The 27,726-nt window shown below is 39.0% G+C and overlaps 1 protein-coding gene across 1 annotated transcript; it reads right to left on the minus strand.

Moving 5' to 3' along the window:
• Positions 1–27,370, minus strand: LOC124171104 (thioredoxin reductase 1, cytoplasmic-like). Its single transcript, XM_046550246.1, has 8 exons — positions 27,328–27,370; positions 13,019–13,254; positions 7,027–7,179; positions 6,828–6,937; positions 3,644–3,773; positions 3,269–3,499; positions 1,804–1,938; positions 1–930 (listed from the first exon to the last, which is right to left on the minus strand). The coding sequence occupies exons 1-8, from the start codon at positions 27,368–27,370 to the stop codon at positions 868–870; spliced, it is 1,101 nt and encodes a 366-aa protein (XP_046406202.1). The 3' UTR covers positions 1–867.
• Positions 27,371–27,726: the final 356 nt, after the last annotated feature.

Raw genomic sequence — 27,726 nt, forward strand, 5'->3', positions numbered from 1 at the left:
TGAATGTCATTATAAATTTAATTTCATATTTGATAAAATAATATTCAACCAGGCATTTACAAAGGTAAAAATTTAGAATACAAACAATTCTAGGACTACTTTCCAAGAGGAAAATAATCTGCAATCAAATTCAAGGCATAGAGTAATGATTTCAAAGAGTAACTACAGCATCATTGCCAAAAATGTTCTGAAGTATCATTATTTCCGGATTACTCTTTCAGTTCAAAGGCACACACAACAGTAAAAACTGAAGTTAATTCTATAAACTTCATTCAACTCCATGATTGAAAGATAGCTTCAATTAAACCCTCTAAAGGTAGAGAAAATGAGAAGAACTAGGCCAAAACGAGGCATGACATTTCCCAGCTTGAAACACACTGAGAAAAATATTGAAACCAATTACATGATTCCAATATTGAATTATAAACTCATTTAAAAGCATTACTTTCATGACCTAAGTACCAAAATTAATAATTTTATTCACTGGAGCATAACATCAAACATCTGCAAGGAAAAAATGCAAATGAAAACAATGCAATAAGTTGTACAAAATCAAAAACAACACATTTTCTAACACAATATGAAGCATGGATAAATTATCCTGACATAGTGATCAATAATACTGAAATTTAAATATTTTCACAATGTTTTCTCCCAGTGATACCTTGAAATTCTACCAGTGATGACTTTCGAGGACAATTCATGCAAAACATCAGACTCCACCCTCCATCAAGGTTTTAAGTGGGGTCGTCATTATTGCCACAAGAGCTCTTGCACTTCATATCCTTCAGTTGTTGCTATTTTGCTGCTATACTACCAAGAAAGAAAACTTCCTCAGGTAAACAGCAAAAATAGCATACTTTAACTTCAGCAAGACTTCTTCTCCACACTTATTCCAGAGGATTTGGTTATGAACATAGTTGTAAAGACCTGAAAAAAATCCATCATGTGATAAGCTTACCAGAGATATTCTAAGGAAATGACATTTCATAGCAAAGAAAATGGTATTGTATTTATGTTGCTCTTATCTTTCCATGTATCTATTGGATTAGAAGTACAAATTAGTATGATGGGTTGGTGCCACTGTTTTGCTGGTTTTAATTCCCATTTGGTTCTCACTCACAAATCAAGCGTTTCATTTTCATTGAACAACTTTCAAAAACCATCAATAAGTTTCTTGGGTTATTATATAAGAGCCTAAAATACCACATCAAGTTATGCCACAAGAGATTAGATCCAGAACATTACTATTTAAATTTGTAAATTGTGCTCAAGAGAACTTTTCAAATTGGCTCTTGAACAAATTACTTCAGCACAGTTTCTTTTTGCTAATGAATCTGGTCCTGATCTTGAAACGAAGGTCTATATATGGTTGAAACAAGAATTGACCTGACTCATTCCCAATTCCAAGTATTCACCAGTAACTACTTCAAGTGCAGATGAGCCTTGACAATTATTTGACTCACCATTCCTTTATCTACCTATGACTTCCCTGGACTGTCTCCCAAATCAATCACCTGTCCCTTTCCTACAGCCTTCATTTCCCCTTCCCCACCTCAACAGGTACCATATTTCTCAACAGGATCAACAGTTTCCACAAAATTATTGTGAGTTCAATCCACTGACTTAAACGTCAAAATTTCTGAGCAAGGCATAAACCATAAAAATAAACCAAAATATGAACGTAACATAACAAGTACTTGCACATGGATAGCAATAACTGAAAGTTATTAACTTATAATTGCTTCTACTTCACAAAACAAATGAACCATCAGCGAATAAAGCAAATAAAAAACAAATTACCTCCGCACATGTTGGATGAATGCCTACTAAATTGTCAAAGTCAGACTTGGTAGCTCCAAGCTTCAGGGCAAGAGCGAATCCTTGAGTGATTTCACCTGCATTTGGTCCCAGGACATGAAAGCCAATAACTTTCTCCTGAAAAATAAAATCATTAAAGGTACTATTGAAGCACAGTTTCATAGCAACCAAAATTTTCCCTTCTTTCCAGGAGCAAAAGTGATTTCTCAACTATGATACTGGTAAAATAATTAAAGATGACAGGATTCTAAAGTTTCAGGGATTCCCAACAGAGTAGGCCTTCCCTAAGTTTGAGATGGAAAAGGGGGTAAAATTTTTCGTAAACATTACTGCAGGAAATTCATTTTTTATTCCAAAACTCAGCATTGAAATTAAATTTCATTTGTTGCTCACTACACCTTAGATTGGTGATAACTGGTTAAAGCATAAAAATCCATCTTCAAATGACTTTGCATGACCAAATGCTTCTTAAATCTTCTCTTCTCTTACATGCAAGGTATATAGATGATACTGATTTTTTGGGTAAAAAAGTGATACTTTTCTAGAAAAGTAGGCGACATTAAACAAGGACACACTGATTAGAATTAAAAATGCATACATATTTGAAAAAATAACAAATCCAAGTGAGAAAAGGAAGGGGGATGATCCACCAGGGCTGATGGGTGTGTGGAAGCCCCCCTACCCAAGATGTTTGCTCAGACAATCATCTTGGCCCCTACAGTGTGCTCATTTGACAACACTATTCAGGGAGGCCAAGAACAGGCTAGGTAGGTGCCTGCCCCTGTGCTCAGTGAGAGTTTTGAGGGAAGAATTCTCACTTGCTTACTTTCCTGGGGAAAATTAAGTGCATTCCAGGGGAGTGAGTGCTCCAGCCATGGAATTTTACCTTGAGTGTGACTGCTATGTAGATGCTCAATTTGAGCACAGTCATTTTTTTGGAGAAATCGCTTTGACTGCAACATACCCGAGCACTTTTCACTCATCGGGGAAAGTTCAAAGGAAGTTATGCCTGGCTCCGCATGACACAAGACTAGAACTACATTAATTCATAACAGCCAAAAATTACTAGGGGAGCTGATGGATGGATAAAATAACCTCAGCATAAATTTGTAAAATGGAATCTGTTGTTTTCACACACTTAAGGACATTTACATCAAAGATAAACATTATTCTTCACAGTCCTGAAAATGTGTGCGAAGAATTTTCAATTCAAAATCCTCCCCATACAGGAAATAGCCTTTCCTGCTCAATGCGTCATTGATAAGCTTTGATTAAAGTATTAAACATACATATAATAAAACCAAAGAGTAAACATGGTTTGAACTTGATAGTGATTCTCAAATTACTCTTAATAACGACTTATAGTTTCTGCAAACAGAAGTTTATAAAAATAAATTTAAGGTTATTACACGTCAAATTAAAAGGCCACAAAAAAATATCAACATACCCCAGCACTTTTAAGGCATATTAGTTTCCCATAGCTCTTATTCTCATCTCTCTCAGGAAGTGTGTACTCCAACGGCTGGTAATGAGTATGATACACCTCAATATCATCAGCACCATATGTTGCTATGGCATCTTCCTCTGAGTATCCAACAGACCCATATTCAAGAGGAGTAAAAACTGTGGTTGGAACCATTTTGTAGTCCATCGGCTCATTTGATTTACCATAAAGCCTCTGCAAGAACAAATGTTCAACAATACAAAATTCTACTACATAGTAATCATGACAACTGAATAGCTCAATCAACTAGAACTGCATCATACCACAACAAAGAATTAGAGAGGTACAAATAGAGTCGAAAAGATCAAAATTACTCACTCGTGCAAGAAAGCGACCCGCTTGGATGGCCACAGGAGTAAGCTCTGGGGTACCATCCAATACATCTCCAATGGCAAAAATATTTGGTACATTTGTCCTCTCAAGTTTATCACCAATGATTTTACCATTCCTAAAAAACAGAATGACTGTATTAATATAGCATTCTTCACGCAGCAAGACTAGGTAATTACTAGAGATCAGAGAAATTTGCAAGACACGATATCGCGAAATCTATTAAAGCCTAAGCCTTCATTGCTTCATGCTGCTGACGTTCATTCGATCTACCTCATTATGATTCCAAGGGCAATTGGCTTGTTTTGTCTGTTGCATATTGAATTGGCATAATATTGCGAACTGCAGTGATGTCTCCGCCGAAATTTGCCATTAAATTAATCATGACCTCTCTCTTCACTTCACATTTATCAATTCTGAAACTATTGGAAATGTCTAGAATGACGCGCTTTCTCTCCTGAAGAATTACATATTCTGAATCAATAAAAAACTGAAAGAAATTCAACGCAGCCACAAAAGAGCGTAAAGCTCACAAACTCAGCACGGATCAATTACAAGCAGTAATTCTGGTGACTCACTGTGACACAGTAAACAGCATTATTGGATAAGTTGTAGCAGGAAAAACTTAAGTGTGGGTCTAACTTAATTTTGCAGACTTAAACACGGCCACTGGCTGGGAACGGAAGGCCGCTTTCAGACTAGACAACTTTCCGCCGGCCACCATTCAAGGCGCGTGCCGGTGACCATGGCGGCCATCGACAGGGCCGTGCCATCAACAGCATGATTCGTCTCCTTAGAAGACAACAAAGACCTATTGTTGTTTGAAAGCATGAAGCACTAGCAGTTTATGGATGAGAAGGAAGGAACAGAAACGATTGGAGGAGAGGGGGGTGCTAATTATTAGTAGACGGATCTTGGGATATTCGGTGCTCTACTGAGCTTCAATGCAAAAAAAATCATTTGAACACACCCCCGGTTCAAGTTTATTTGTGTGTGCTTCTTTATCGGCCTTTCTTAACCGATTTGCAATAGCGGTAATCAATACTATGCGATTTAGTTGAACCTGTCTTCCCTCAGCACCTAGGTGAGGGCTATCAAAAGGGAGCCCACAACATGGAAAATTTTGGTCAAAATGTAAGTTATACATTACGTATGGTTATACCATAGCTACCCACTACTCTGTTTGAAAACACTGTCACGATTGGTCGTGATTCGTGCTTGGACTGTTTTTGATCATGGCTACAGCTTTATACATCAAATGAAGGAAAGGAATTTTAAAATGCCGAAAACCTAGTGTTACGGCTCATACCAGGGCGAGTGATTTCGGCTCAGGAGGATTTTATGTGAAAGACAAAGTAAAGGCTTGAATCTGAAGGACGGATGACACTTTGTTAAAGCAAATCAATTACGATACACAAACGTTCGAACAGGGCCGGAATCACCCAAGTTACGCTATAGGCACCTCTCCATTGAGCGCCCCTCCTCACTTGAGCCTACCCCTCCCTGACTTCTATGATAAGGAGTAGCCACTCGCCCTGACAGAAGGCACCCCTTGGACAGCGACGCCCCTAGGCACGTGCCTATTTTGCCTTGAAGTAAATCCGGCCCTGCATGCGAAATAAAGGAGATCTGCAAAATGACAGCTATCATTTGAACAGACAGTTACCCAGTCAAAGAAAGTGAAGGAGGTGAAAGAGGAGTTTGTTGTCCCTACTATTGAAGCATTTTTAAATGCTGGAATTAGGGTAAAGAAACTTTAAAATCCAAACATTTGGGAAAGGGTCTCGAAGTACAGTTGAATGGTAGAGGGGATTTGCCATCTGCAAATCGTATTTGCCAAGAATACATTATGATTACAAGGAAAAAGAAGCAGGAAGAGCTTAAATATAGTGATACGAGCGTGCTCCCCCGCTCCCAGCGGGCTTCCCCCACTCTTTTCAATGCAGGTGCTCAGAGGGATAGGCGCGTTTCTAATTTTAAAATGTAGAAAAAAAAAGCAGGGTCTTATGTACAAATTGAGGTCCGAGGACCTCTTTAAACGCAACATTGGAAGTAATTACACTATCCTCTGTTAAACGCACATAATGACTCATACTTACGTATTAACAGGAGACTTGAAAGTGGAATCAGCCCCATTTTGATAAAAGATATTAAAAGAATGCGAGATATTGTTGCAAATGAACAAATGTATCAGTTTGTGTGCCGTTAATGTCAGGAATATTTAACGGTTTTTGTTTTTTTTTTTGCTTTATTTTAAATTATTTATAAACCAATATTAGGAAACAGTAGCAATATTTAGGAAGTAAGATATGTCGTTGCATGTTCTCTGATAAATTCTGTGCATTTTGGTACCTCATTTGCAGAGTTTGGTTGCGTATCAGTTGAGAAAAAGGTATCTATAAAGTAGAAATAATATAGAAGATTGGTCTAAATTACCGTATTTCTCCAAATAGTCCCCCCCCCCTAATTGTGAGGCTTAAGTTTCGGAGAAAGTTAAAAAAATTCGTTTGAATATAGTCCCCCCTTTACTTTTACCAAGGGCATTTTTGGAAAAAAAGGGGGGACTATATTCAGACATATACGGTAATACAATGAAACTGAAAACACATTTTAGTACTATTTGGTCAATTTTTGCTCTACTCTTCCTCACAAAGACAATCAATTCAAGTATTCACTGTGCACCTTTTCTTGCTCACTCTATAATATTAACGCTTAAACCATTGATATATGTACCTTGAATCATTTTTTTCATTTGGTTTTATCAGATATTTTGTACTGCTGCAATTGTATTTAATGTCATGTAAAATGCTTATAAAAGTATAAGCAATTGTGAAATGTCCACAAAAAATAACAAAACACCAAGAAATGTGAAAAAATTTTATCATTACAATAACACTATCAAGATTTTTTATAACACCAAAATCACATAGTTGTGAAACAAATTCTAGCAAAAAATAAAACCACTTTCATGGATCTCTAGTAATTACACATCAAAAAATGTGATGTTAAGAGTTTTTTTTTTAATTTCCATGCAAAAAATGCAGCAAAAAGCTCTCTCCCTTATTTCCAAGAATCTTAAAATTATTACACATTCCATGAATGCTACCATTTAATAGCAACAAGGCAAAAGTAAGACTAAACACCCTACATACATACATAAAGGATTACCTACTTTTCATTCAAATTCACTCCTATTTCTTGAAGGCCAATATTTTTTGTACATGGACTCCTTCCAGTAGCATACATTACTGTGTTGAAGGTTTGTTCTTCCTCTCTTCCATCCTAAAAACTTGTATGTCACCTACAGAGAATAAATAGCATGAATATATTCTTCTAACTATCATCAATGCAGATAATTGACGCAATCAAACTCTTACTGCGAGCTCCCCGGGGCTTCCAGTACACTTCTCTGTAATTTTGGTTGGGACAGCTGGCCTTATGAACTTCACTCCATGAGTTTCCATGTGGCTACCTATCATATCAGCCATCTGGCGATCAAAGCCTCTCAAAAGGATTGAGCGAACCTGTAAAAATTATCAACAGTAAATCCTCAAAACACATGAAGAAGTAGGTGATATGTTATTATCACATTCTTTCTCTTAAATTTTATACCTTGGACTTAAAGAAATGACATTAAATTTAAAAGTAGAGTAAAAATACATGCCACTGAATATGTAAAACCAAGGAAATGGAAAAGTCCATCATTAACCCTTTCACTGCTGTGGACGTACCTAGTACGTCCGCATGGCAGACTGCTGTGGACGTACTTTTTCTTCCTACCTGCCATGCGGTCAGCACTTTCGCTGAAGAACTTCGAAGGGTCGCTAATCCACGACCCTATCCTCGACCAGCTCACCCACGCAGGACTGTCTCCTCGACCCTACGAGCAGGCAGCCTACCTCCTGAAAAGTGACCGCTCTGACTGCAATTTGAAAATCAATCACTCAATACGATCATCAAAAACTTATTGTTTTCATCGCACTCCTGCCAATCATGCAATCAAGTACGTCTTTGAACCGTGTTTCTGCGATGAAAAAAAAACGGTTTTGTTAACTTTGCTAAAATGGCCATTTTTCCGGTTGTCCGCAGCCACGTTTCTAGAAAGTTAACAAAATCGTTATTTTTCATCGTAGAAACACGGTTCAAAGACATACTTGACTGCATGATTGGCAGGAGTGCGATGAAAACAATAAGTTTTTGATGATCGTATTGAGTGATTGATTTCCAAATTGCAGTCAGAGTGGTCCCTTTTCGGGAGGTAGGCCGTCCCTTCGACCCCCGCTGGTAGGGTCGAAGAGACGGTCCTGCGTGGGTGAGATCGTCAAGGATAGGGCCGCGGATTAGCGACCCTTCGGAGGGTGTACCACACCCATCCTGGAAGTACCTGCTCCATGGGCCCACGAAACGCATTTTAACATTTTCGCCGCATGTGAAGAGTAGGTTTTCGGAGATTGAACAGCAGTGAAAGGGTTAAAAACATGGGCAAATATGAGGTGGAAATTTTTGAGTAAAGCAAAATCTATTTCTACCCCTTTCACGATAAATGGGAGAAAGGATATGCCAATTTACCCTAGTATTGACAACCCAATTATCTAAAAAATAGATAGGAAATCAGTACCTTCTCATGAAATATATCTTCAATTAAAATATATTCCCTCAATATATTCTAATAGAAAATACACCATTACCACCCCAGATTTCTGAATTTATCCATACATTACATGGTAAAATATGGTTTGCACACACTATGGGGAAATGGACAAATATGTCCTGAGTGACCTGGAGTATGGGACATCTTCCAGAAATTTAAGCAAAAGGAATTCCAAAGGATACTGATGGAATATGAGGGGGTGCATTACTGACTGAGTGGAGTCATTGCTTCCAAAGATAGCAAGGGAAGCAAGCTGATCTTGATGCTGCATTTGCAGAACTCAGAGAAAAATTCCATTGCACTACATGGTGTTAAATACCTGGAGCACATGGTACAGTGGAACCTCAATCTATCGTTTTTCAGAAGGGTGGACGAAAAAAACAATGAATGCGGGAAAACAATCAATGCAGGAATGTTTGGCTAGGTTGCTTATGTCACACGCAGGTTTTCGGGGAGTAATTGTGATATTCATGAAGGAATTCAAACAAGATTTTAGCTGATTACAGGAATATTTGTACTTCATTGAAACACTTAGGTCATATTGTTGATTCAACTAATATCTCTTTTAAATATACTGAAGGAACACACCACCAAGCTAAAAAATGTTTACACTCCATTCGGCATTTGCACTGCTATTATGGATTTCTGTCTGATGTAAAAATACTAATCCATCAAATGCCATTTCAAGTACACGTTTTTACAAGAGCAATGTGCATGTTATGCCTAAAACCACCAGGTAGCTTGCTCTACCCCTACCCTTGCCATCATGTGCTACAGGACAACCCAAGACTTTCTGGAATATTCACGTCCTTCTAGCCTGGATTCTTTTCTTCATCTTTAATTATTTTCTGTCCATCTTTTTAAGATCTCCCTTGTTTCTTCGGAAGGGCCATGGTCCAAAGAAGAATAAAAATAAAACTAATAAAAATGAAACCTGTCTTTAATAAACCCGACCGTCTGAAACTGGGAACTTGGAAGCAAGTAGGCTGAAAAAGTTCAGTGGGCGAGAATGGGAGAGGCAAGAAACACGTTTCTATTTTTCTCGTGTAACTTTATATTTTCTTCCAAAGCTGAAGTATTCGAAATACAATCCCTGCATGAGCTAAGACGTTTTGTTCGATTTTGGAGAAGAGGAAAGGGTCATTCCATGTCAGTTCATCCAGGCATGACATTTAGGTTACTTAGAAGTAACCTCTTTTGCTTGTGGACATTTCTGGACACACTCACCTTATCTTTCATTCCTGGCATAAGGCGTGAATACTCGTAATTTTGGTAAAATGACTGAACTAAGTCCACTGCAGTTTGTTCTATGTTTTTGCCCCTCCTTGGATCTGGTATAGCTATGATGCCTTTCATTCCTAGAATTCCCTAGCATGCCAAATTGTATATTCACTAACATTAATTTCGGTGGCTACTTTTTTCCTACTCCATGAAGTCGGAGCTAGTGTTAATAGCCGAATTATCTCTCCCTGACTGCCTTCTGTCACCAGTTTTTCTTTTAGTAACCCAACTAGCACATTCATATCACTCGCTTTATCAAGAACTTCTGAATCATGCTCTGGAAGGAAATCTTTATCCAGTACTTTGAAAACCTTTTTGTTCAAAGTAGAATAGTATTAATGACGTAAAACACAATCGTGAAGTTTTTTGTCAATACAAAATGGAGAATGTTAACTTGTATTGACATGCATCCTGTATTTTGATGTGTTTTATACAGCAACAATCAAGTTTTCCCCAGCAATGATGGGTAAGTGCTATGAATTCCTTAAAATATTCTATTTCAAAAATATATTTTTCTTATCGGGAGAAAAACAACCTGCACATAAAAAATATATTAATTTTTTAACGTATTATTTACTAGATTCATGTTGTAAATATTTGCTTAGATATAGAAAACAGTTAACACAAGCATTTCATCACACTTGAAGGAGGACTGAACACTGACTGCCAGAGTCGTGAAAAGGGATTTTTTTTTTTGCATAAATTTTTTTTAACGACAAAGCAAGCAAAAAGCCATGAATTTTATTTTTACAGGTGGTGGGTCATACCTTAAGGAATATCAGAAAAATTAATTTAGCTTGATTCAGATATTGCCTCAGGTCAAAATTTGATGTTTTATAGAACCATGTTTTTGACGCAAAATTTTCTAAAATCTTATGAAACACATGAGTTTAGAGAATTTCCAATATTCCTTAGGATATTTTTCAATTAGTTTTTGGCATCCTCATGACTTCTATAGTAAACCTGCAAAATTTCATAAGAATCGGATGAAAACTATGGCTGAGACAAATTATTTCCCTCTGGAGGTACAAGTGCCTCTGGAGACCGCATTCATTGAAAAACTGCAGTTTCACCCAAACTTCAAATGGTTTTGGAATAAAAAACTATTAGAGATAGCCAAGAAATATTTTACACTGTTTCATTCCATCATGGAAGGATGAAAATTGGCAAGTTTCATCAAAATCCGAGTCGGTGGGTGTCATGCCTGGATGAACTGACATGGAATGACCCGAAAGCGTCAGAGGGGGGAGGCAAGTGCTGAATGGAAGGGGATAGAGAATTTTGGGATATACGCTAATGTTACTGAGCTTCTCCCTATGCTAGTTACATCTCCTGGGGAAAATTCAAACTATGTGCCTGCCGTTATTAGCCATAAATGACTCACTGTATATACATTTCATCTCATTTTCGTCAAATGATGGATGCAGGAAAATTATACTTTGGGACCGCAATCTTCAAACCATCAATGCGGGACAACAATACTTCAGGGAACAATGGATGCAGGAAAAAATTACATTGTCCGTATGAAACTTTATTTGGGACCAGGAATGGTGAACGATGAATGCGGGTACGATAGGTCAGGGTTCCACTGTATTGGCTTAAGCCCATTTCACATGGACGTGGACATTCTCCACTACACATATGGGGAGCGATCACCACTTTTCACATTGGCTCAGACAAAAACCATCCACATCCAACCAATTGTGTTCAGCCTGCCACGGCAGAAGAGCATCATACAGACATGCACAATTTAAGTAATTGCTGTGCACCAGGAAATGAAAAATTGGAATAAAAATACCCATCAAACAAGGTTCCTTATTTATAACGTGATCTCACCTACCTCTTTACCTAACGATCACGGTATTGGTATTTAAAATGCAAGACATCACATACGTTGGCCCTTCTCTCCACTTCAATAAATGGTGAAAAGCACTCACAGTTATCTCCAAGTTCACACTTATTCTACTGATGAATTTGCTTGGCCTGCATCAGCCACCCCCATTCAAGTGCACGCACAAACCTGTCACTACGGCTTGGACACACAAATGATCAGCTGCTTGTAGGAGCCAAGCAGATGACTCCTCTATGTATGGATGGTCCGCACTCATGTGTAAGCTTTCACTTATGCCAATGGAACCTAGCCCACACTCGTTGCATGGACTACTTGTGTTCATAGGTAATTGGCCAAAGGGAACCAGGATCTATCAGAAAAGAGCTGCGCCCACCCTCCCATCCTGGCTGACCAGAAAAAAGGGAGACTTATGAGCTCCCCCACCATATTTCAATGGGTTAGAGTTAAGTGAAAAGACGAAGTTTTTGTGCTATGACATATGTAATGCAAGTATTTTTAATGGTAAACTTATATTTCACTATACAAATTGTTTCAATTGTGTCTGTAACTGTCCAGTCATTGATAGAGTGAATGAAATGAAATACTTGAGAGTAATTCTGGATAGTAATCTACGCTGGGATAAACACTTACTTACTGTAAACAAATGCCTTAGAAGTACCTTGTCCAAATTTTATTACCTACGAAACTAATGTCCTCTTCAAGTTAAAAAAAAACCATTTATCATGCTCTTGTTCATTCCAAACTTTCTTATGGTATAATCTGCTGGGGCAGTGCATACATGAGCACATTTGAGTGTGCACTCGTCTTGCAAAAAAAATAATTACGGTAATACTGTCTAAAAATTACTACGAGCACTCATTTCTTTTGTTTGTGGCCCTAAATTTGTTGCCACTAAGGCATTTGTATTTATTCAAAGTGCTTAAATTGTTTTTGGCCAGAAGTGGAAATATGCCGAGTGTAAGTGACAAATATAAATATAACTTAAGGAATGTGTCATTTATTATGACATATTATTATTATACGTCATGACAATAGATTCTGTAGTCTGGCTCGAAAGTTAGAAAACCTGTACTCAGCGAGACCAGACGTGAAAGAGAACCCCAGACTTTGAAGGAGTTTCCCTGAATTAAAACACTGTCTTGTACTATGGAGTATATGGTAGTAATGGCAGATATTGATTTAAATCACCTTATTTTTACAGTAAAACCCTTGCATAAAAAAACCTCTTTGAGGTAAAATTTCACAAAAATCTCAATAAAATGAAGTAATAGCCTCAGTCCCTACCTTACATAATGCATGAAGAAATACCTCATGTGATGAACATCTAAAATCATAAAACCTCCTTAATTAATATTAATAAGTCTCCATTTGGGCTCCATTTAAGAAAGCAATTTCTCTGCCGTGAAAATTTTCACTAGTCATTGGAAAACTAGTCAGTTATTCTTGAGGTATTAGCCTTACTTCAACAATGAAGGACCTAATTTCATGGAAAACCCTCAAGTCACTTTGTGAATATAGAAGTTTAGGAATAGAAAACAAATTGTAAAGGACATGCAATAAAACAAGATATTCAGCTTACCATTACAGTGACATCGAAACCAAAACCAGCGAGAAAACCCGCACACTCCAGCGCAACATACGATGCCCCAACAACTAGAGTTTTCCCAGGACTATGGCGAAGGTAAAATATATCATCAGATGTTATACCATACTCTTTGGCTCCAGGAATGTCCGGGTAATTGGGTCTGCCTCCAACAGCAATCAGGATATTATCTGCAGTTATTTCCTCTACTTTATTGTCCCTATACCAACAAGCTAAAAATAAAAAAATAAAGGATATGCATCACCAATACCATAAATCAGGTCAAATAATATAATTAATAAAATTTGTGTATGTTTGACAATGAAACTGAAAAAGCACAGGACTTGATGTGAATGGATAAACATAGAGAAATGGTCTAATGGCAACTTTTACAATCCAAAGATCACTCGGATGACTTGAAGACATATGTATTACAACGCACACAGGGGATTGTCATGATAGACAAAAATGAGTGACATGGCAGCAATCCATGGTATGGAGCCCATTGATATTTTAAACAGTAAAACCTCTGCCTTGCAAACTCCCACTAAGAGAAGAACTCTGATGAACGAACAAATGCAATTAGTCCCACTAAATTCCTATATGAGTACATTGGTAAATACCCCCAATGAATGAACTGCTGCTTTACAAAAACTCTGATTAACAAAATAAAAATTTGGCCCTGTCTCACGAAATTTACCTCTTAGAATAAGTGACTCAAAAAGTTGGTTAATATTCGTGCATTTGCAAATCAAATGGCTGCTTGTGGCGGCATCATCACCAGCGGAGAGTTGATCGACGGCAACCTGCCACATGAATAATGAGCTGGATACTGGTATAAAAATTTTTATGTCCTCAATAACTGAAGCATTTGCCCTTTCAAAATGATAGACATAAGAAAATCATCCAAAGAATGAACTCCCCTCTACTAACTGGCAAAATATCCCATGAATTTCGTTAAGTATAGGTTTTACAGTATCATGGAGCATACCATGGCATATATAGGAATATCAGAGCAGCCTAAGCTAATCTCCGTAGGAAAAAAGGTGAATTTTTAAGAGCATGCACACACAGTCAGAGGGAAACTAAGGATGACACAAATGCTCACTAGTAAAACTAGTAGACTAGTAAAGTGTAATCCCTGTTTATTTGGAAATCAAAGGTCAAATTTAACCTCAAATGACAAGCTCAGAATGGTGGCCGCTACGGGTATATTACATTTGACATCATAGGTACACATTTCACATTGTGAGAGAGAAGCTGCCTACATCAACGAACTTATTGGGGGATTGAAGCACTACTTTCGGAAGCTCAGGGAAAATTTGTAGTAAACTAATTTACAATATCTTGGAGTGAAAACTTAGTCCATGGAAACAAGTATTTTTCATTATAAAAATATTTAAGCTACCAATACAACATTCAGCTCACACTAAGTCTAGCAAATAAATGAATAATATAATCAACATAATCGTGACACAAGAGCAACAGCTCACTTGAGACTGGTTCATTTTCACTCCATTGCATTCACCATCATCACATTTTAGAAAGTGATTTCATTCATGAACCATTTCTCATCCATTGCTTCATCAACTATCTGTTGCATCCCCAACAGAAATACTATACAAGTTTCTCTTCACTAGCATTAAAGACAAACCTTCAACAAATACTACTACATTCAAGAAACAAAAAGGATTTCAGGGAGTGGTATGACTAGCTTTAGATACTGCTTTTATGAAAAGAAGTTCAAATGAAGCAAGAAAATGGACATCATTGCCTCGGAAATCCTACAGGAAATCATGTCTCCTGTTATATTGATATATACAAGCTTTGAAGTGTACTACAGTAGATTCTCATTATTGCGAAGTTCACGGGACCGAAAAACTGGGGATTCGTAATAACGATGTTCGAATGAATGTTTCTTTTAGAAATTGTTGAAAAAAATGTGAACAATAAACATGATTAAATTAAGTGCAAGTATATACAATTTTATTATTTAAACAAGAAAATTCGTTTCAGTTTCTCATTAGATGAAAGCAGCATGATGCAATGGAGGGTTAATATCTTCTGAATACATTAACTCCTCGATATACGAAATAGATGTGTTAAAAGACCTTGTTTGTAAGTTGATAAACCTTCAGTCCGGCCGCAGAGAGTTGTCCAATGACAGTTAGAATGGTCTAGGTCGGGGTAGGGGGCAAGGTTGCCAAGGAAGATATGGAAATGCCTTCACTTCACTTGTAAACAAAAGAGTCCCTTGAAGAAAGGAGCTGGAAGGGATAAGGTGTGTGAAGGGCCCAGAGGAGGAATCACTTGTTTTGGTGGATCAGGCTTATTTCCGTGCTCCATATGCATTTGACAGCATTGTACGACTCGGCGAGGGTGTGAGGTACATTTGGGGGACATCTATTGGCTGCAAACTGTGCTGGCGCAGGGTTTTCCGCCCCTCCTATGGTGCTGTCATCGGGCAACTCTCGCCGGCCGAACTGTATGCAAGGAATTGAGGAGTACAGTTATCCTGCAGAATGCAACACTGCATGACAATGTGCGCTAACTCACGACTGTGAAGAATTGATCTAGCTGGGTATGCGACGCTTCCGGAGCCGAACTATTAAAACTTCGCATATTGCATATCCACCTAAATGCCGATGCTTATTCGTGGAACTCCGTAATCAAGTTCATTAAGTAACTGCCAGGACCGGGACTGAGGTGCGTAATAATGGTTCTTTTACTATAGATTGGATAGGGCTTTTCGTTGGGATCAACGAATTGCTTCGTAATAACATTGCTCGTATTGACAATAGAACACTGTATACATTAGCTTACTTTCATACTTTGAAACAAAAAGCTTTTACAATAAACACACAAAACCAATAGCTTAACTTACATCGTAGAGTCTAAGAAGGAACCCCAAATTTCGTAAAACCGATTAGGAATTTTTAAAGCCCCACCTTTTCCAGGCCAAAGACCCAAAGAATTGCATACCATAAAAAAATTTCCCAGATGCCATTGACAATATTACCAGACTCTTCTCTGACCCATTCTGACCAGTACCAACACCTTTTATGGAACCAGAATTCCAATGGTTAAGAATATGGATTAGCAATGAGTCAAATTAGTAACTGTGGATTAACCCTTAGGCCTCGGGTACGATACGAGCGGCGGGTGGTGAGCGGCAAGCGGCGCCGCTCTGATATCGGGCCTCATTTAGTTGCGTGTAAATCCATTGAGGGTGGGTACGATATGTTTGAGCGGAGAGAGACTGTGAGCGGCGCCGCCCAGTGCCGCTCATGGTTCCAAGTCCAGACCGATTTCTTCTCCACTGCCGCTCAGTAGATTCATCCTTCAGTGTAGTTGAAAATGTAAGCGGAGAAACATCAAAGTAGTGAGAATACGGCCAAACAAAGGAAGACTGAAGTTAGAAAAGGTGAGAAACATGAGCGGTGCCGCTCGTATTGTAGCCACTACTGCCGCTCACGTGCCGCTCAGGTTGCCGCTCGCCGCTCATATCGTACCAGAGGCCTTGGCCTCGGTTACGATACGAGCGGCGGGCGGCGAGCGGCAAGCGGCGAGCGGCAACCTGAACGGCACGTGAGCGGCAGTAGTGGCTACAATACGAGCGGCAATTTTCTAACCGCTCTACAGTGGGCGGAAATCGAAAAAAGCCGGGCAAAATTACAATATGACTTATTATATAGTTATAAACTTGAAACTTCGCAGGCATACTCAAAAATGATTGAAATTTATGGATCTATACTTTATTTGACAAAGATTCCTCCCTTTACTGAGATAGAGATGCTCAAACGTGAGAAAATTTCCATAAAATCGCCCGTCTTCAATTTTCTCTGAAAATCTTCTAAAGTAAGTAGATTGTGAAATTATCGGTGTTTTCTTGCGGAATAAAAAACCACATAATCTGTTGGCATGGTATCTTTTCTTTAATTTTCCGTAATCTAAAAAATCCTGTGATAGTTGTTGTTTCATGTTATACCCTCCGATGTAAAAGGCCTTGTGAGCTGTTTTCGGGGCGATGGAAATAAATAAATAAATGGAAATAAGAATATTATGGATTAATTCTTGCCGTGCAGTTACAAAAAAGGCGGATACTGTTTTCCGACAAAGTTTTATATTTAGGTAGAGTTTAAAATGGGTTTACGGCAAAGTCACGCGGAGTAATTTATATGAGAGTATTCTTTGAAGATTTCTTGAGGTGATTTGCAGTTATCTGTGAAATAAGTTTGCGACGCCGGAAATTACATTGATTTTTCGATCGCGCGGCAAGGTTCGTCTCTGCACGTCGGGAGTTGGATTAGCCGCGACGCGGTAAGGTTATTGAAACTGTATGGGTTTTAATGCTCAGCATTCACCGTTTTTATGTTTTGCTTCAATATACCGATTCTCAAATGGTCTATGGTGAAAACAGTGGAGGTTTTTCAGCCGAGGTAAGTTCACGTATCATTGAAGTTCATTTCGTTTTCTTTGGATACGATCGAAGACCATGCTTCTATTGAAAGTGTTCAAACCTCGAAAAAGTGAGTTGTTTTCCTGGGACTTTGACAAAAATACCTACCAGAAAGACACCAGCTGAGACTCATACCTTCTTTACTCTCCGATCCCTGACCCCCAGGATTCTACTGCGAAAACGGTCGTTTTATGACACCGCGGAGTGGACCCTTTGAACGTCTTAACTGGGTATTTCCACGAGAACTTCTAGCTTTTTTAAAATGCGTATCATACCCTCAGTTCTACTTTGACTTATAGATTACTCATATCTGTTACACATTTACCACACGTTCTTCCCCGTGTACTCAATAGGATATTGGATTACCAGAGGTTCTACAAGTTTATCATTTATTTTTGAATTTTACATAGGTTCCTTCCGCCATTTATTTATTCGTTCATTTCTAACTTCCCCGTAAACAGCACTCATCATAAAGGGCAAAGGTACAAATAGAAAAGTCCAGGGGATGTAGGGGGATTGACTATGTCATGGTAAGACAGAGGTATAGGAATGGTGTGAAAAACTCCCGCAGCTTCCCTGCCGCGGATTCAGACCACAACCTAGCGCTCATGAAATGCAACATAAGATTCAAAAGACTAATTAAAGTTTGGAAGGCGAGGATTTGGAATGTAGAAGCACTGAAGGGGACTATGAGGAAGGAATATCAGGAACCAGTGGGCAATAGTACCCGGAAGATTAGAAGTATACACAGACTGTAGAGGAAGGGTGGAATAATATTAAAACGGGAATAGTCAAAGCGGCGGAGAAGTCAATTGGCTACATAGACAGCAAAAGGATAAAGAAGCCTTGGGTTACGGACGCAGTGGTAAAAGAGATGGAGGAGAGAAGGAAGTGGAAGAATGTGGACACAGAGTAGGGCAAAAGAATGTATATGGAACTAAATAATCGATTACGACGTGAAACTAAGAGGGCAAGGGAGGCTTGGTGGAAAAGACAGTGTGAGAAAATGGAAAAGTTTCAGAAGGATGGAGAAGTAAAAGAGGATAAGAGTACAGCAAAAGAGGATAAGCCGTATCCAAAATTAAAGCTAAAGATGGAAGGATGCTAACCGACCGCGAAGAGGTACAGAGTAGATGGAGGGAATACGTGGAGGATCTGTATGAAGTAAGGAACTGGCCGGAGAAATTGATTTTTGATGAGGAAAGTGCAGTGGAGGAGGATAATCTTTGGCCGGGTATCTTCGATGCGGAAATCAAGAGAGCCCTTCGTGATATGATGGCCAGGAAAGCAGTGGGCATGGACAATATATCGTGAGTGAGCATCTGAAGAATCTAGGGAAGGAGAGTAAGAATTTTTTTCGAACTAGTACGGAGGATCTATGAGGAGGGATGTTGGCCGGAGGATTTCGTGAAGACGGTTATAATTCTGCTACTGAAAAAGACGAAACCGGTGGGATGCAGAGATTATAGGACTATTAGCCCAATATCGTATGCAGCGAAATTGGTACTGAGGAGGCGAGGGCAAACGAGTATTTGGGCGAAGATCAGTTTGGTTTCAGAAAAGGGAAGTCAACTCGTGATGCAATAGCAATAATGAGGTTCCTCGTCGAGAGGACCATTTGATAGGGTGAACTGGATAAAGTTAATGAACATTCTCAAGAGAATAGGTGTAGATTGGAGGGATAGGTGACTGATTCGTAAACTTTATATGGCTCAGACTGCACAAGTGAGGGTAGCGGACGGAAAAACTGGGTGGGAAAGCATTGGCCGAGGTGTGAGACAAGGTTGCACTGGGCGGCGCCGCTCACTGTCGCTTGCCGCTCAAACATATCGTACCCACCCTCAATAGATTTACACGCAACTAAATGAGGTCCGATATCAGAGCGGCGCCGCTCACGCCGCTTGCCGCTCGCCGCCCGCCGCTCGTATCGTACCCGAGGCCTAGTGCCAGCAGGCCGATCCATCGGCCAAGTTTTTTTATACTCACGCCTTTCATTTTTTGTGTTTCATGTAGCTTTGGTAACTATTTTTATTATCTATCATGCTTTAACATACCCATAAGTTTTGGAAAAAATAAAAAAAATAGTTTCTTAAAATGCATATTAGGTTTCATGTAAATTTTTAAGCACAAACCTACAAATAGGGTGATTTCCTATTATTTTTTATTGCCTAAATTGAAATATTATTACTCCTGGAGTAAGCACTTCACACTTTTAGATTTTTAAATGAGATATCTATTTTTCGTGATCAAATGAAAAGTGAAAATTTTCAAGAGCATGAAAACACGACAGCTAAGTATGAATGCAGGGAAAAGCCCGTGTGACATCATTCTGGTTCCCGCTTCCGCTGTGTGAGGTGACCATGGGGCCAGTATATGTGTGCCGCTGCGATGCAGGCTGCTAGCAGGTAAAAGAGTATCCAGCTAGCAGGTAGCACTTGGCTTAAATAAGGATTATTAATAACTTATCAAACGAAGGAAACTTTCCGACCATAGGCAGTTTTAATAGGTGATTATTAAGACATGTTTCCCTGAGCTCTGTGCCTCATGCATCCATTGGCAATCTCAGCCGATGTAAAACTCCTATCTGCTCGTATAGAAACTAGGTCCCTGAGACATAACGGGAAGTCGCATCGCATGAGCACCAATCTGGCCTTTTTCAAATGCAGTTAAAATTGACCATTGCCATTCGTCTAAACTGGGATTTCTAAAACCAAATAATTTGTATATTATGAATACACTAATGGTGGGTAACAAATCACAATCAATACCTTTCATTTTCTTTGATGAAGGAAACTACCCTATTCACCAAAAAAAGCCCTGACATTCTTCAGGCTGCCACTGAAAGGGTTACGGCCGTTTTACATGAGGCAGGTCATTGTGCAATCTGACATGCGTACAAAGGTGCCATCAGAATTGAGCAGTGTAAACCAGTGAATTGCTAAAACACTTATGAGAAAACATGGATGAGAGATGGCAAAATAGCACCTGCTATAATTCCAAGCTCAAATTCTTGCAATTTCAACCAATTTTTTTCAGTGCTAACCAGGACAATGACATGCTATGAATAAAATGGGCCTTCATACACAACATTTCAGCAATGCATTCCCATTGCACATTTCAAGGCTGTGTTAAACTGAGGAAAGAGGACTTCTAACAATAAAGTTTCAGGAATTTTAAGACTTTCAAAAACGTCTGGAATTCCCAGACTTGAGGACATAATTACATCACATTTAGCTTACCTTTAATTTATGTTTATCCAGGAATGTAGCATAGGCATTATAATATTTAATTTTTTTCAACACGAGATCACTACGATAACCAAAATTGAGTGACATGATGTGCTTCTTCACTTCACCAGCCATTTTTTCCCAGTTGTGCTTAACTACAAAATGAAAATTAGAAACAACCTCAATAGAATTATAGGGTTGTAATCACATCACAATCAATGCTAAAATAAGTATTTAAATAACTTAACTAAGGCAAAGAATTAAACCAAATATTACAAAAAAACAGTAGAAGCACAATATAATGAATCTGTTAAAAACTAAATTTCACAACTATGAGCTTTTAATATAAGTAAGTCCCCATGAAATTTACATGCATCGATATAGGGAAACTTCTTTGCAGCAAAATTTCTCAAGAACAACTGACATAAAATTTAAGTTCATTTTCATATAATCAACTTTTCTGCAAGTCATATCCATCTTCAATTTTTTTCTAAATTTGAGCTAACTTTGCAATTACACAACTTAGAAAGTGACGTAGATTTGAAACATTGGAAATCATTAGACTAAATTGCCAAATTACTCTTTATGCAAGTGAAGTCTAAGTAAGGCTTGGAGATCCCTTGAACATCATGGAATTGAGGCAGCAGGAGGGGAAACAGAGTTCATATAAAGCCCTTAGAAGACTGCTATTTGACAAATTGCCTATGTGAATTCATGACTCAACAGACATTGACACGGCAGCTAGGTGACACCTTCATCCTTTCCCTCATTCATGTCTCTGACCTAATTTTGAGGCCCCTGAATGCGAAGAATGGTGTAAGATGGAAAGGGGTGATTGGTGGACGAGGCTTTGAGGACAGAACCTTTACCATGCATGTGTCAGTTTTGTGTACTTGACGCGAGGCAAAATCCTAGAGAGGGAGCCTTAAAGGTCAAAATCGTTCAGCACCTCTGATATAAATTTTGGTAACACCTTTGGACAATGCATTTGATAGCATAGAATTTAAGTCTATAATATTGAAAATAACATTTATAGGGGGGACAGGGGACATGATAGCACTAGACTTCCACTGGAATATGACATTTACATATTGAGTCACTATATGATTGCACAAATTGAGTGTCACCGCAACATTGAACAACTGCCCTGCTAGATGGCACGTCATCTTTCGGAATCTTGAGCCATCCTCGAGTTTTTTATGTTTATATGAAGTTGAAAAGGATGACATTGGAGCAAGCATCTTAAGATCGGAATTTGACGCTGCAGTAAGACACCTGCGAAAGAATAAGGCCCCAGGAATAGATGACATTCCGGCAGAGCTAATAAAAAATGCAGGAGAAAAGGTCTTAACTCAACTGTATAAAACTATCTGCGATATGTACTCAACAGGAGATTTACCTAGTGACTTCGAGAAGAACATCATCATTCCCATACCCAAAAAGAAGAGAGCTGAGAAGTGCGAAGAATTTACGACCATAAGCCTGACGACACATGCGTCGAAGATTCTGACAAGAATCATTTACAGGAGAATTGAACGAAGAGCAGAAGAATTCCTGGATGAGGACCAATTCGGATTTAGGAAAAGCAGGGGCACAAGGGAAGCAATTTTGGCTCTTAGGATGATCATAGAGAAGAGAATGGAGAAAAACAAACCAACCTTCATAGCATTTGTCGATTTAGAGAAGGCTTTTGATAACGTGGAATGGAATTCAATGCTTAGAATTTTGAAAGAAATCGGCGTACTCTACAATGATCGTAGAATTATTCATAGTTTGTATAAAAGCCAAGTAGCTGTGATCAAATGTGGACCAAACGGTGCAGAAGCGAGAATAAGAAAAGGGGTGAGACAAGGTTGTGCGCTTTCCCCTTAATTTTTAATGTTTACATAGAGAAAGCCATCAACGAAATCAAGCAGAAAGCTTCGGGTGTCAATATCCACGGAGAAAAAATTAGTATGCTGTGATTTGCTGACGACATAGCAGTCATAGCCGAGACAGAGAAGGATTTGCAGAAGACGTTGACAAATGGAAAGGACAATGGCCAGATATCAGCTGAAAATCAACAAAAAGAAGACTAAGATATTAGTTTGCAGTAAAAGAGAGGAGGCTAAAACAAACATCAACCTAGGAAAGCATAAGCTTGAAGAGGTGAACGAGTTCTCTTACCTGGGAAGCCGAATTACCAGCGATGGACGGAGCAAGAAAGAAATACACAGTAGAATAGCGCAGGCGAAGAGGGCTTTCTACAAAAAGAAGAATCTTCTTACAGCTGAAAATACCAGCATAGAAGTAAGGAAACAATTCATCAGATGCTACATATGGAGTATGTTTCTCTATGGAAGCGAGGCTTGGACGTTGACAGCAGCAGAGAAGTCAAGAGTGGAAGCATTCGAAATGTGGTGCTACCGAAGAATGATGAAGATAAAATGGATTGACCGTGTGAGTAACCATGAAGTGCTAAGGAGAGTAGGAGAAAAGAGAAGCCTCCTAAAAACATTAAGCAGAAGAAGGGACAACTTAGTTGGCCACATTTTGAGGCACGATGGTATGATGAAGACAATCGTTGAAGGACAAGTGGAAGGGAAAAAGGGCAAGGGACGGCCCCGAATCAGTTATTTCGGACAGGTTGAAAAGGATGTAAAAGAGAATAAATATGTAGCTATGAAGAGATTAGCGGATAGGAGAGAGAAATGGAGAGCTGCGTCAAACCAATCTTAGGATTGTTGACTAATGATGATGAAATGTGCATGGGCTGAAGAAATAAAGTTCTTACGCAAATAAAGAGGAGAACGAAATGCAGTTATTGGTTGAATAGATTTCAATATATTCAAGAAGAAATGAAAAGATGTGGTTCTACGCTCCTTTTGTTGCATTAGCTCCCCTCAGTGACCCGCAGTTCCTACAAAGACTTGTTAATTAGGAAAGTGTTAACCTGGACATAGCGAAAGCAGCACAAAAGAGGTTTTCAAACCACTTGTGGTACATGAGTGAGGAGTTGGTATGCCTGTCATTCTTTGACGGATCCATTGCTAGGTGTGAAAAAAACGTGATACGCCGTATGTGGTCTTGTGTAGGAAAATATGATCCACCGAAGAAGGCATTCTATAAACGTAAAGACATGACTAAGCTATCAATACCAAATTTGGTCACCACTAATTCGAGAAAGCTATTTAATGTACCTATTGTAAATATGTATTGCATTCTTTGATGTGAACATGCGAGAATGTGATGAACACACAAGAACGATTCGCAAATTATTCGGGGTCATTAAGTGGGAAACGATTGTGCAGCGAGAGGAGTGAAACTAATTCAAGATTTTTAGGCAGTCACGTTGAAGGAAGAGAGCTTTCTAAATTTATTACTGACAATAAGTGTGACTTTTCATCGCAATGCAACTCTTACGTGCGGAAAGGCACTTTAATTGCCAAATATGGGATGTCAATGAAAAATTTATTTTATTTTGGTTAATGTACCGAAATTCATGGACAGAATGAAAATAAATTGATCTCTTGGATTGGAAGTATTGTTATGGCAATTAAATTCTTTCTAAGGTAAGCACATTTCTTCAGAGGCTAGATCTTGACATCAGGAGCAAAGTCTTTGCCGAGGAAGGGGAGGGGGTTGAGGGGAAGTCTCCAGTAAGTGGTGCGGGACATACCTCAGCGGTGCCGCGGTGCGGGGAGGCGCCCTAGGGGGGGGGGATTGCATTACAACGGATGATATATCCTAAACGCTTAGAGATAGGTTAAAACAAACAGAAAATCGGCCCCACAGAACTTTACTTTTACATTTTACATAGAAATAGCGCTTTTTCGGCCCCAAAAAACTCAATTGAGGGTCCTTAGTACTTAGGGCCCTTGGGGCACGGGTTGCCGTTATTTTAAAGTAACCAAATTTTAACACGTGAATATAAACACCATTTGGATCATTTTGAGACCAGGAAAACATAATTTTTCGCAATTCTGAAAAATAAGGGCCGGCCTACTGATCACCCCCTGACAAACACCCTAGAGGCCGCGTCAGACTACATCTTCATCTGTGACTGCAGCGTCCACAATGGTAGCATCCGATCTGTTTAAACGGAACCCTTGATCCCATGATTTACAATCCCCATATCAACCCTACACTCTGCCCTACTCACTAACCAAGAAAAGGCCGACAATGCTCGATGATTCTACTCGTCACACAACTCGCTGACTCGGCCGTGTAATGAACTCCCGAACAATCCAGAGTGTTCCGACACGATGGGATTGCCTGCAGCAGATTTTCTGGGCAACCCTCGTATAATTTGGGGTTTTAACCGACATTTATGTGTACGATGATTTCATCTTAAAAATACATACAAGCTCAATGCTACTCTTCGTTATTACAAACACCATAAGGCAAAATGTTGGGGAAAAGGGATCTCAACGCACTCAATACAGTGAGATGGATATTTTTAAAATCCTATAAAAATGCATTCCTTTGTGTAGAGCATTCATCAATCGACAGTAAGGACATATTGAAAGGATTTTAGGCACCATATGCTTCGCTATTTCGGTAAAAGCAACATTGGAGACGTAGCTGACGTAGCCCTGAGTGATTCGCTTAATTGCCAGATCTGATTAGCGGTGTAACGTGATTTGAGTGAGGGAAACGACGCAACTTCAGGACAGTGATTTTTTTAGTTAAGAAGTATATGCAAAAATAAATTATCACTCACGAACACGGAGGAGACAAAAATGAAAGACAGGATGCTCTATCATGCATTCGCGACTTTTCCACCGAGTCATACTGTCGTCATGACCAACTATTCGCTGAGAAAATTGTGAGGAGAAACACACAGAAATGTCCTTTTCTATCTGTTTAGCATTGTGTTCGTTATTGAAATGATTATAAAAGCGTTCCTTGCCCAACACTTAACGGAGAACCCTATAAATGTTCGTACGTCTTTCAGATGTAGTTCAAATGAATCTATGATGATGATTCACTTTGTAAGGTGCTGTTAATCAAGATGAAAGGGGAAAAATATGTCTGGATGTTGCATTGGCGGCTTCCTTCTATCAAGGGCGTATACGGAGGCGCAGTGAAAATTGCGTTGTATAAAGCGGTGAATTCCTAGACCGCATGGGAGACACGCGTGGACGTGAGATGGCAAAATATCACATGTTCTAATTTCATTCGTGCAATCGCGATATTCCACGCCGTATGAGACACAAATGTAGTTCTAACCTGCGCAATTACATGCATTATGTAAAACGGCCTTCACACGGATATTCTTCATTATATTTGAGTTAGAGGACCTCTATTAAATGTTGATAGTATTTTATAAGGAGGTTAATCTTTGTCTATGAAGTACCGTGCAAGCCGTCAACAGAATGTGGCACGGAGTAATTCCACTGTAAGCGTGCAGTACTCATCCTATCCTCATTCAGACACGCGCTCGTTTGCCAACCACATTTCAATATCATTTATGTATACCTACAGGTGTAATCAAGTAAGAATGCATTTTATTTTGAGCGACAAAGGCGCATAATGAATATCTTTTACAGCACGTGAATAAATAAGGTTGAAAACAGGCGTGACGGAGCAAATGTTGAAAAAGAAAACGCATAGCATGCCTGATTTAATGGTTGGATGTATAACCATAAAATATTACCGCTGACGATAACCGGTTAGTGACGGAGCAAGCGCTTGAAGTCTCCGCTGGCTACTTCAAACCACTTTCGAAAATTCTGGGCACACAAGAAAACACAACTTCCTTCCACCACAGTCAGAGTAGAACTGAGAGTATGATGCACATTTTAAAAAGGCTAGGAGAAGTTTCCCTGGAAATATCCAATGGAGACTGTCAAAGGCTCCCCTCCGTGGAGTCATAAAACGACCGTTTTCGAAGTTGAATCCTGGGGGTTAGGGAGATTAAAGAGGGCATTAAAGGTCAGTCAGTGTCTCTCTGGGAAGATTTTGTGGATAATTATCAAGAAAAGAACTCACTTTTTCGTGGCTTATGCGTATTTAATAAAAGCATGCCCCCGATCGCATCCAAAGAAAACTAAATTTACTTCTTGGCGTGCACTTACCTCGGCGGAAAACCCTCCGTTTTCTTCACCATAGACGAATTGGGGATCGAGCGCATTAAGGTCAGATTAATACCGGTAAACTTTGAGCTTTAAAATCCATCCGCTTTCAATAACCTTACCGCGTCGCGTTAAATCCAGCTCCGGGCGCGCGGAGACGAACCCTACCGCTTGATCAAAAAATCAATTTAATTTCCGGTGTCGCAAAATTATTTCAAAGCTCATTGCGTATACAACTTGAGAAATCTTCAAATCTAAATTCTGATCTAAGTTCATTAGCGTAATTTTGGAAACCCCATCTGAAACTCTTAGTTAATATTTAATTTTGCTGAAAAACAGTATCTGCCATTTTGTAACTGCATTTTTAGAGTTTATCGAAGTTATTCTTTATGATTACTGAAATTTAAAGAAAACGCACGTTGCTAACAGGTTATATAGCTTTTTATTCCGTACAAATCCACCAATAATTTTGGAAGATGAAGAAGATACTTTGGACGTATCTACTTAATCCGGAAGATTTTCAGAGAGATCTAAAGAGGGGCATTTTTACGGAAATACGCTCACCTGTGAGCCTCTGTATCTCAGTGAAGGATGAAATCCAAGTCATAGTAGGAACATTTTCGTAACGTGTAATCATATATGACTTTACTTGCGAAGACTCAAGTTTTCATCTCAAATACAGCAATTGTGTAATTTTGACTGGCTTCTTCCGATATTCGACCAGTGCGCGGGCGCTGTCTCTTCCATGTTGGCATCAAAATGATGTGACGCTATTCTCTTGCAAATTCATATGTCGACTTGTGTGAATGCTAAAACGATGAATGATACATCACTCTAAAGAAAATTTAATTGGAAATTCTGCTTTTTAGTAGTATGAGAAAGTCAAAAATGTAGACACATCAGTGCAGTAAGTACCTCCGCGCATCATAAAATTATTCATTGTGTCAATGTCATTTCCAATTT

This window comes from Ischnura elegans, chromosome X, assembly GCF_921293095.1.
Source record: "Ischnura elegans chromosome X, ioIscEleg1.1, whole genome shotgun sequence".
NCBI lineage: Eukaryota > Metazoa > Arthropoda > Insecta > Odonata > Coenagrionidae > Ischnura > Ischnura elegans.